Source organism: Exophiala aquamarina (assembly GCF_000709125.1).
Source record: "Exophiala aquamarina CBS 119918 chromosome Unknown aczIA-supercont1.63, whole genome shotgun sequence".
Lineage (NCBI taxonomy): Eukaryota > Fungi > Ascomycota > Eurotiomycetes > Chaetothyriales > Herpotrichiellaceae > Exophiala > Exophiala aquamarina.
In genome coordinates, this window is record NW_013550525.1 from 1 (window position 1) to 11,712 (window position 11,712).

At 51.8% G+C, this 11,712-nt stretch overlaps 3 protein-coding genes across 3 annotated transcripts; 1 reads left to right on the forward strand and 2 right to left on the reverse strand.

Moving 5' to 3' along the window:
* Window positions 1–159: 159 nt before the first annotated feature.
* Window positions 160–602, reverse strand: A1O9_13097 (uncharacterized protein; the record flags this gene model as incomplete). The annotated part of the gene is made up of 1 exon (XM_013397985.1): window positions 160–602. A coding segment is annotated over one exon (441 nt), but the record flags the coding sequence as incomplete, so codon positions are not given.
* A 1,557-nt stretch (window positions 603–2,159) lies between these two features.
* A1O9_13098 (uncharacterized protein) lies at window positions 2,160–3,468 on the reverse strand (the record flags this gene model as incomplete). The annotated part of the gene is made up of 3 exons (XM_013397986.1): window positions 2,160–2,573; window positions 2,682–2,902; window positions 2,985–3,468. Coding segments are annotated over 3 exons (1,119 nt in total), but the record flags the coding sequence as incomplete, so codon positions are not given.
* Window positions 3,469–6,423: 2,955 nt separating this feature from the next.
* On the forward strand, window positions 6,424–6,623 carry A1O9_13099 (uncharacterized protein; the record flags this gene model as incomplete). Its single annotated transcript, XM_013397987.1, has 1 exon — window positions 6,424–6,623. A coding segment is annotated over one exon (200 nt), but the record flags the coding sequence as incomplete, so codon positions are not given.
* Between the last annotated feature and the right edge of the window lie 5,089 nt (window positions 6,624–11,712).

Sequence of the window (11,712 nt, forward strand, 5' to 3'; positions counted from 1 at the left end):
ACCTTCATAGCAACATCATCCTCGGCAGATATATAATCACGAGTGATACGTCCCTTTGCTAGCAGGTTCGCGATGAAGGTCTGCCACATGTTCGATTTATCGAGGGGCCAGATCTGATATTGAAAAGTGGCTCCGCCCTCAACCGTGGGATGTGCATACTCAATTCGGAGGGTACCAGGTCCGCCAACGACTCCTTTCAGAATCGGTTCTTCCAAGTCCCGGTAGTTCGATCGTCTTCTGGAGCTGTAGATGCTTGGAGGAGGTTTCGTGAGAACAACAGCTTGGCGGCCACCACGGCATGCGTACTCTGCAAATCGACCGGAAGCCGCCTTCATATACCTGGTCCAAGCCGTCGAGGTCTTGCTATATCTCACGCTACCTGCATGGCGATCGCTATACAAGGTGCCCATGGCGAGGGTCAATGTCGGTAGCCCGTGTTCCTCTGCCCAGCGTCGGGCAAGCTCAGGCGGCACGCCCGTCCAAAAAACAAGGCAGGTCACATCTTGCAGTGCGAAATCAAATCTCTCATCGAGTCGAGACAACTCCTTTGAGTTGCAATACTGTAATGGGTCCCAGGTGGCAGCCGTAAGCACACTCGCCATCGTGCTAGAGAGACCGGTAATGAGGCGGCTGTTCTAGTTCCTGGATGTGAGAGGAAAGAACAGCAGGAAGACAGTCACGATGACCCCGCATTGAGAGGAAATCGTAAGCACGTACTGTCTCCAATAGGAGAATACTTCCCCGAGGTGGTGGTGGTCTTTGCGGACAAGCACAGACCACCAAGAATGCTCTTTTCCCAAACCAGACAGTGCGTTAACCTTGCTACCTATATGAGTGCTTTCGTGATCCATTCATCCGAGAAGGTGCTAGCTGAACCCTCCTTGGAATCTTATCTGTTACGCTCTTTAACTTGCTTGGGTACAGAGACTGTGGAGGGAAACTTGAGCGCCAAGAGGTTCCAAGGCTTGCCGAGTATGTCGATAGGTTCAGGCAATCGATGCTTCTCTCTGATGATGATTCCATAGCTGATTGAGTTTCGAAGAGAAGACGAGTGGATCTTTGACGGATGCCACCTCACGAGCGTTGTGGAATTTGGAGATCTATCCAAACCGTTTTTCAGGACGTGGAGCGGTAGTGGCTGCTATATAATGGGAGAGAGATATTTAAAACACCTTGCCTCCGACGAGCATAAATGCTCCCCCTCCCAGCTATCCCCCCCGCGGATACGTGGGGTGCTCTTTTGGGTTAGCGCGTGCCACCTCCATACTTTGCATGCCTCGATATCGGTATTGGCGGACTTATTATGCCCATAACTAGCTATTTTCTATGTCTGTGAGCATGAAACTTCTGGAAGCATTCAAACTTGACACACAGATCTACGTCACCACAACTCGTATCCCATAAAAGTCATTTTTGGCCTTTTCCGGGAGCGATTATCACGCCTGTTGCCTGACAACTCCGTGAGCGCTTTTCGCTCGCCTTTATGCCATTTTTGCTCAACGGCAAGGGATTCATAACTAAATCTGGTACGGGGAACAGGGGAAAGTCGCTCGCTGGGCTCAGACTCGTAAAGAGATTCAGAGGCTTTCCTTTGCGTTCTCTCTGCTTTGGATCCCAACAGTCATGACGATGTGGGGGTGATATTTAGGTACGATGATTTCAAAAGGTCAGCCCAAACTCGTCAGTGAGAAGAACTTCGATTTCTGAGTCAGCGACACCGCAAACACAATCCACTCCCCAACGCCCTTCACCAACGGATCATCCGCGGCAGGGAGCTAATCATGGCCCTAGACGACGACCTCGTCAGACGAAAACAGCTCAAAATTGTAAGGCTGGGCGGGCCTAGTTAGTGACCGTCGTGACCAGGAGGCCATGCACGTACAGACGCACTGTGGTGACCTAGCCTGCCCGCACCTCTGGTGTGGCCGGCCGCCTGGTTGTCGTGGTGTGTGGACGTAAACTCGATTTCGGATCGTTCAGACGCCACTTCTTCTAGCACAGAGTTGGTATGATGTGTGAGCAAGGAGAGAAGGGGACTGGCTGCAACGGGGCCGAGAGCAGGCCGCCTGCCACCGTAACATCATCAGGCACCTCCGTAAGATCGAAAGACGGCCCTGCCCTCATCACACAAGCTCCTTCTCATTGACACCCTCACCACCAGCCTCGGTGCTCGTAACGCTATCGTCATCCTTCCACAACTTCTCACCTTTCTCCTTATACACCTTAACAACGGCAGGGATCTTCTGACCATCATCCCGGACCTGGGCCCAGTCGGTCACCTTGCCGTCCTCTGTGACATCGCCGTCTGGAACCCAGTGAGACGAGGTGCCCATCTTGATCACAGATCCGAATTTGGCTACGCCGTGGCCGACCGCTCGCATCGTGGCGCCGACGCTGGCAATGGCGAGCCCGATGCCGCGGAAGGGCGGTTTGGCGATCGCGAAGCGCTTGCGCTCCTTGACTTCGACCATCGGCATGCGGGGCAGGGCTTTGCGGTCGCCCGGTTGGAGGGCCAGGCACCAGTCCCATGTGTATTGGCTGCGGGTGTCACGGTATTGGAAGTAAAAGTTTACCTGTGGGGGAGGGTAAGACATGGTGTTAGTTGGAGATATCACCAATTGGTAGCCTGTAGGTAGGTGCTCTGGGATAGAGAACGAATGAGGGGCACTGGTTTTGCTTACCACACCGGTTCTGTCCGCCACGCTCCAGGTCAACTTCTGATCCGGACCAACGACCGGCCGAGTGAGTACGATGACGACGAGTTGGACTTTGGCATTCTTGGGATGCAGTTCGAGCTCGTTGATGGGACAGTACGCATAGTCCGGGAAAGACTCGGTGTCGCGGACCATCATCTCGGACTCCGGGATCAGGTGGATGGTCTCGTGTGGTGTCAGGGCCTTGACTGTGTGGAGGATTTGGAGTTAGGTTCGCTCAGGACCTTTTCATATCGAAGCAAAAGGGGGAAGCGGCAGGCAGGGGCTTACATAGCCAACGATAGATCTTCTCAGCGACAGCTTTCTGGCTCTCCTCGTCATCAGCACCACCCTTGATCTCGAGATGGTTGGGACTCCATTCCCACAAGTCTTCCCTTTTGGTGCCGGTGCCGTCGTCCTCGTAGATGTTGACGCTGACAAAATTACAGCCGCTCTTGATGGCAGAGTCGCGGAGGGTCTTGACGGTTGGGAGTTTCTTGGTCAGGTCTCCCTCACTTGATGTGGAGATATTGTCGGCAATGAGGGGCATTTCGGTTTTGGAACTAAGATGGGTCAGGAGGAGTTCGGGTGGCCCAACAATGATGCCGGGTTCGGTTCGGTTGTGGACAATGACAGAGTCAGGAAGCATGGTGTGCAAGTGTCCGATGTGAGGGATGCCATCCTCAAAGTCGTTGATGTAAATCCAGGGCGCGGTGGGTGTCGGCGGGGTGCTGGAAACAGCGGCTGTTTTGGATTTCTTGCCCATGGTTGTTGGAAGGTTTAGGGCAATGGGTTTTGGTCTTGGTGTTAGAATAGAGAACGTTGAAGTGACGTCGTGTAGAACAAGGCTGAAAGTCAATAGCGGGGAAGATGGTCAATGGCGAGATGCTCAGGGGAGAGTATCAACGTGTGGATGGACAAGTCAAGTCGATCTAGCCTTGACATTGACAACTCACAAGAAGAGAAAGGAAGAGGTGGAGGCTGGTGAGATAAGTAGTGAAAGAAGTTGGCCCAAAGTGACTCGGGGGGGGCGGGACCAGCGGTAAATTAACGGCGTATCCTAGAGATTAGTGGAGGTACGGCCACGGCCACTGGCCGACTCCCAGCTGGGAAGCCAGATCTGTTCCGCATTAGTGTCGTCCACCGATCCAGCAATTTTCTGTTATGAGAAGCATCGACGGTAAATGCTGCCTCAAATCAAATAGACCGATTGTCAACGCCAGGCATAGACATAAGCCCCCGACCCTACTACCGGGCTTTTTATATCAATTCCCTGACGATCACCGCAAGTTACCAGATGTTTTCCTTGCATGTGTGACAATGACTGGGAAAATTTTTGGGGTGGTATGATGAGAGCTCCCGCAGAAAGTCTTCAAGTGTATGGCGTCCTGTGCCGGTCCAAAATCCGTCAATTTGGCATAGATACGTGTCTTGGTGCGTAAGAGGATGTTCTCGGGCTTCAGATCCCGATGCGTGATGCTCTTCCCGTGAAGGTGGTTGAGGCCTTCCAGGCGCTACCGAAGCCTGTCGCCACCTCGACATCAATGATCGGAGGGCTGTTGCACTTTTCAAATTTCCAAATAGAAGGTGTTCCATTATGAGGAGAGGCTCCGGGCTTAGCACTAGATTCGGTAAACTGGATAAAATAGTTGAGCTCAGGGCACCTTTGACCTTTGAGACCGAGACTATCATCAGTCCCGGAAGGGAAAGGGGGAAATCGCCTTAGTCCGCCCCGGCGTTCAGACCTCCGTTGCTACATCCAGAATCACGGCTGACTGCCTTGGACAGGGAGGTTCGAGTTGGTAGGAGAGGGAGGGGATTTTGAAAGGGTAGGGGTTCGGCCACAATACCTCAAGGTCATATCGCTATTCCTCCTACGCTTTGGGCGAGGACCAGATGAAGGCGCTCCACGGCGAGGAAGAAGATATACAATGACCCCTCCCCTGAGTATCCTATTGTGGCCCTGATGACGAATGGCTGTCGTCCTATTTCAACGTATCTCGTGCTCTGCCGCCCGATGAAGGGCACCACGGAGCGTTTGAGTACACAGCGAAAGCGGCTAGGCAACCACCACAATCGAGGTGAGTGAACAAAAGGTCTGGGCAGCACCCCTTGAAAGAGGCGGCTGGACCAATCGACAAACTGGCCCGCACACCGCTTCGTAGACCTTCGGTCGTGGGATGCGATGTCACGCAGCCGTGTATAGGTGGCCGCTTTGAGGCCTAGTCGGATAGGGACAGTACAATCTGTGAAGCCGTCAGTCTTTAGGCCCTTCGAAACGCTTCCAACTCCTAAGAGGTATCCGACGCTACTGACTACGTCAGAAGACGCCCAGGCGCTAGCAGAACACCTCTGTAGTTAACTATATATAGTCAGACGCGTCCTCGGTCTCCCCAATGCTCATACCCTCTCAAGAGTCACAGATCCACATATGTTTTCAGTCATTCTCGATTTGTTAAGGTGACGCCGAAATTTTATCATCGCTGTGTCTCCCTGCCCTCGCAGTCGCCCTCTGAGCGGGTCACCAAACAACGAAACATCAGATTCCTCCGGGGCATCAATAAGTATCACCCCACGACGTTGGTATCGCGACATGATCTCCCATATTTCCTTTTGCTCCCGTGTTGATCTTCTCGAACGTCCTCGACTAGATCTTGACCAGTCGGCACCATCAGAGCGAATTGGGGACTTCTACGAAAAGGAAACGGCCGCCGTCAAATCCCATGTCAAACAACTCTTGGAAAGGATTGAGGACTTGGTGGTGTCCATGTGCCCGGTTGAAAAGAGTCAACGGGTCCGAATGCGACAGACAATATGGAACGAGATAATTCACATTCTCGATGGTGGATGCAGCAGCGATACCATGTCCCAGGATGCCACTGCATTTGCAAAACTTCTTGACGAAGGCGTCCTTGTTCCATCAGCTGGAGCCCAAGTGTTCCGGCCGAAAGTCGCAGACTTGTGGAACGCGATCCGGCGCCTTCAAGACCTCTTCGGGGGAAGCGGAGCCTACTATGAATTAGTATGGAAAGGTCACAAAATTGACGGTGGCACGGATGATGAGAGCGAGGAGAAGATGGAGCTGTTGAAGGACAAAATAGTTCTTTGGGCAATCTTTCGGTCGGGGGAAGAGGCTACAACGGCGGTCGATCTCTGAGAGAGTGGCCGTTGCCAGTATCTCGATGTCTCACTGTTTGGGTTTTGGCGGTAATGATACTGAGAAGTATCTATTCGCAGGGTATCATTGTAAATGTATAAGTATCAGTCGGACCGTTTCAGCTTAATCAAACTCTATAAGGAAGTCCTCTCGGATGCTTGCTAGCTTGGATTGTCGACCCGAAGACGCTCAACGTGACCTCATCGTTCTTTTAGAGTCGGGGGAAACTGCCGCTCAGCGTTCTGCTGTACAGAGATATCGGGATCGATTGGCAGATACACAGAACGGAAACCTGGCCCTTCCCAACCTGTCACTGTTCGACTGTTTACGGCACTGGGACTGGGTGACTTGGAGGGTTCGGCCGAGGGCCAGTCCACGAGTCATTCACTACTACCCCCGGTACTTGAACGACCCGAATTCACCCAGTTATGCTGACTACTGCCGGGTGAAACTGATGCTACACCACCCGTTTGTGGCTTGGGAAGATTTGCTGTCGGTGGAAGACCAGGTTTATCTATGTTGAGGCCTTTGGGTCCTGTACCCAGTTACACACCCACCCACAGGACTTTTAAGCTGATCCAGAGGCTGATGGCGAAGCTGACGAGTCAGATTCAGACAGCGAGAGTGATGAAGATGTTGAAGAACAGGCTTTGAATGACTACCCACTGGCTGACTTTGAAGCTTTTGCTCGCCGAAGACCCCAAGACGACTTCACCCGAATAGACGGGTTAGATCGCCTAGGCGGTCGGGAGATAGACCGCACCTACAATTGGGTTTACACGTCGGCTGGTACAACATACCTCCTGAGGTGTGGGAGCAAATGAAGGCCGAAAACCCCACGACTCAGCTGGTGACGATTGACTCTTCACCACTTCCTTTGAATACGGAGCAAAGGAAGCTTTACGACACCGTGGTGAGTCAGTATTCCCTGGAGTTAGCTTTGTACCGGCCCTCTCAGCTTCTTCTGAATGTGGACGGAGAAGCTGGGTCTGGGAAGACCTTCACCCTTTTGAAGACGTGTGCCCGCATTCAGGAGCTGGCCGCTGAAGCTGGAATGCCAAACCCTGTTTTTCGGGCTGCTCCGACAGGCATTGCCGCGTTCAATATCATTAGGAAGACATTGCACAGTCTGTTGCGGCTCCCGGTCAAAGGAAGGAAGTCGGATTTGTCAGTGGCCACATTGCAGTCTTTGTAAGCTCCCTTTTTACCCTGTAAGTTCCTTATTATCGATGAGAAGTCAATGATTGATGTTCAAACACTCTCTCTAATTGACGATCGGCTTCGGGCCATTCGTCCAACCACTACAGACCAGCTGTTTGGAGGTGTGAACGTCCTACTATGTGGGGACTTCTTCCAGCTGCCACCCGTAGGAGGGAAACCTTTGTACGCCCTGAAGCACTCACACATAGACGCGATTAAGGGCCACCAGCTGTATCGTGCGTTCAATGGGACGATCCGATTGGTTCAAGTCATGCGGCAGCAAGGAGAAGATGAGATGGCGATCAAATTCCGACGTGCTTTGAGTGAACTACGAGTATCCCAGTTGTCAAAGGAGAGTTGCGAGCTTTTCTGTACACGAGTGGCAAACCAGCTGTCCCCGGCAGAGATTACTGCCTTTGATTCGGCTCTTCGGCTGTACTTTACAACTGAGGAAGTGAAAGCCACGAATTTTGACAAGTTGGCAGGGACAAACCAGCCGATAAAGAAGATCTTGGCCCAGCACAAGGGCGGGTGTGGGATATTCGCGGCAGAGTGGTTTGTCCATTTGGAGCCAAGATTACCACGATCTCAAGGAAGACTGGGGCAAGTGCCTGTGGTTTTTTGATCAGATCAAGAAAAATCCGTGCTTTAATGACAGAAGGAAATGGTCAGGAAATGGGAAATTCAAAAGTCACTGTGCGGGTTTGGCAGCTGCGGCTAGATATCACTTGCCTTGATGTAGGCACACCTCTGAGAATGTCTGGTTGAAGGATAGTACCACCGTAGTACCATCCTGGACAGTGTGAGCAAAAGGTCATCGGCAATCTCGGGAGCTAGAACCGACATACCTTAGACACATTAAATGTTTCGACGGCGGGAGTGCGAACATTGCCGATCACTATATCTCGAGATGAACCCAAGAGTAAACGCAAGCCTATCACAAATCTCCTTTGCTCAAATGGCTCATAATGGACAAGGACTTCCGCAACCTGGTCGTCTTCAGGAATGTCATGTCGTGAAATCTCAAACCTGGCCTCTCCAATTACACGTTGAGAAGTGAGATTGGATTCGAATATCAGCCCGGAGATAGGGGCCATGTCAGGCGACCTCTTGTACGCCAAAACTCGCGAAATGTTTCGTAGGCTGGCTTGGGACAATATCAGGTCGTTTATGGAATCTTGGAACGGCAAATCGTAGACTTGGTACGTACGACCTGGTTGAAAGGGTGGAGGTGATGAGAGGGAAGACACCTCTGGCCGGGAATGCAGGACAGTAAATCCTGTTCCGATTGGTGTTCCACCTCGTGAGTTTTGAAATGCCATTGCGATTGCTGGGGGTGCTTGGAACCAACGTCCCGACGCTGACGCATCGCAGCCAACACATAAAACCGTGCCGGCGCAGAACACCTACTTGATTCAGTTTGCTGCTCGACTTGACTTGGATTTGCATACTTTGAGCCAAACCGAGTGGTTCCTCCGTGAAAATCCAATTTCGAAGCCTTCAACGGAATGGGATCCGACTTGGCCATCCTTTGACCGAACACCAAGCGGTAGTGTCAGCATGATGACACTAGGGTCAGTAGTACCAATAGAAGCGAAGCTTTCATCCTGATACTGAGCACCCAGGCCTGCAATCTGAAGCTTATGACCCGTCACATAGACAAAGAAAGCCTTTACATCCTTCTCCAGGCTGAGCACTTGCCATTCCGCCCCGGCGTACGGCGGAATGATCTGGACGGGGTTCAGGGAGACAGAGGGAAATTGGCTTTTCCAGGTCCAACTCCCCGGGTGGATTGCATCAATCTCATCGCAGAGCTGAAGTCTCAGCAATTTGATCGACTGCCAAAGGTCAACCGGTGCCACGTCTGGTAGAGGGTCGAACCAACATCAAAGAAACCCACCATCCTGTGCCCACACACATCGCGGATTTCAGTACACCGAATAGAGGTGGAGTTCAAATGCGGGAGATCGATGCCCTGGCCATCGAGAATGCTCGTCCAAGTTCCATTTGAGATGACTCGCACATCGAGGATCCCTCCGTTGCTGTACAATACCCGTAAACCACAGGGTGTCGACAGAGGGATTGTGCATGGCGTCCCTTTGACCGCCCCAATGTAGGATGTATCAACACTGATACCTGTGAATATAACACGTCTGTGAAGTCGCGTGTACCAGAACTGTAAATCCACAGCATCCTCTGGAATCGTCAAGTTCTGCTCTCTGACCATGTTGTGCGACGTCACTGGCTGCTCGGGTACACTTCCTCCACACTTTCCCATCAGTCCAAGGATGCAGTCAACCCGCTCCAGAATTGTGAGGTAATTCGTCAGACCCGGACTTCTCGTCAAAATGTATCGTCCGGGGGGAGATGAATCTTGTATATTGCCAACTTCCGTACCAAAACTCCGAGTAAGAGGGCGGGTACTAGAGGGGAATAAGCCAGTGGTCCAGCAAAAAGAGGTCACATCTTGGTGATTAGGAAGGTCCCTAAAGATCATGTCAAGCACCTCAAGGGGCAGCCGTTGAAAGTCGGATTCCGTTTTGGTAAGAGATCTAGCTTCGAATAGGGAATTATGGAAAGGGACATTCATCTCGAATCGAGGAGCTGCGGAGGGCTTGAGTGATCTGAGTTGCGCTTGCGCGTCCCGCATGTAAGAGGCGAAAAGGGGGAGCATGTTCACATCGAGGCTGAGGAAGTCGGGGTGGGACCTTGCAATATTGTAGCATGTTTGATGAACCGAGCCATCTACAAGCATTAGAAGTCATTTGTCAAATCAATGGTCAGGGTAACCTCACTCGCGCCCGCATGTGGAGTGTCATCGAAGAATGACTGGTCCGCGCCTTGCCATCGACGCTGATCATCCTTTAGCAAGTGATGGTCAATTTCGAGTCCACATAAAAAGCATTCACACGTGAAACCCATGTATTCTCGGGGACAACAGTACGATATCAATCGCGGCTTTGACAAAAGCTGGCTGAACGCGCAAAGTATCGGCGGGCTAGATTTTTTCTTGGCGTTATTTCTAGCCGAGGATATGCCGATAATAGTCACGTGACAGAATGCCTGCCACTCCGTTGGCCGTGCTGCAGTATGGAGCATGGTTGCTAGGCTCCCAGATCACTTCTATGGTCTCCCTGAGCGTCGGAGGAGGTGTTTGACTCAATGTTGCCACTCGAGAAATCTACTTGAAACACTTCGGCTTGAAATCTATTGTCACACCGGATGGAGCTTTTAGTCGACGACTGGAATGGCTGGGCAGCGCCTTTGACAACATGAGAGTACGGAGAAGTGTACAGAAGCAGTCGGAACTCTAAGGAGCACTACATCATAGCACAATGTGGCGTCTCCTGTGCAAAATCGTAAAGGTAAAAGAGGTATACCATATGTGAGTATTTCACGTACATAGTTAGAAATATTGCTCTTGAACTGTATGTACTATAGTCAGCCGCTAATTTACTTTTGGAATCCTTGGGTATAAGAGCCTTTGTTTCATCCGACTCAACAGGCGCCGATAGAGTTCGAGAAACTGTCCTCGGGGGTTACATAAAATCTTTTCCGAAACGTAGGTGTGAGTGACCTCCATCACAACTTGTGCCGAGGCACGTCAAAGGTTGAAATCGCGGGGGCTGGGGGTTGGGGGGGGGTGGCCGCCCCGCTTCTGCAGCTACATTTTCATGACCGTCGAACGATCTATCGCAATCCTTTCTCGATCTCCCTTTTGGTAGTTTTCTACCGCTCTGTGGGGTGTACATGTGATGATTGTACTCCGTTCGAACCGTTGCAGTTACTTGAGCCGTCTTTGCACTCGGGCTGATGAGCTAGATCTCAGACTGGATGTCTGTCATAATAAGAGGAAGTACCACATAATTAGAGGCTTACTCGATTGGAATGTCATTCCGCGCACTAGGTGCTACCGCAGTTCGTCTGCATGACCATGAGACAAATCTCAGACTGAGCTGGCGTCCGTGTCGACAGGATGGGCTCCGCTCCCTCTAGCCGACACGCGGGTATACAGTATTGCGCCCATTTAAGTCCGAGAACCTTCCTCGACCTGCGAAATGTGGAACCGATACCGAAGAGCGCGGAAGAATGTATATGACACAATGAGAGTGTACGGGCCCGTCCTCTCGCCTCGAACCGAACTATGGAAGAACGAGCTGGCGGGAAGACTACAGGAGTCGAGCACACACCCTCGTATCCCAAGCATGGCGGACCCAAAGATGAAAGAAACTCTATCCATGAAACTTGACTTTGATTCAGATTATTTTATCAGCGTCGTCCAGCGTGGGCCACATTCGATGTGCCGAGCTTTCACCTCCACTCGGGACCGACGAGACACGAACGGTTCCCGGAATCCTCCCGCCATGACTACGTCCTCGAAGCTTTCGTCGTCGGTGACCATGCTCCTCTTCAACTGTCACAATGTCAGTCGCCCACTCCAGAGTCCGCCTTCCCTCCCGTGACGTTTCTCGGCTCGGTGAAGCCGCATTTGGATTTCATGCCTCGTCCAGGGAATTTCGGCCAGCCGGGACTCTAGAATGGCCACCCTTTCCTCCAATTCCTTCCTGTTCACATTCCCATCGGGAAGAATGGCATCTCTTTGTAATGCTTGGCGGAGAGAACTCACATCCACCCTCCATCGTCGCTCTCGGCTCCAAAGCT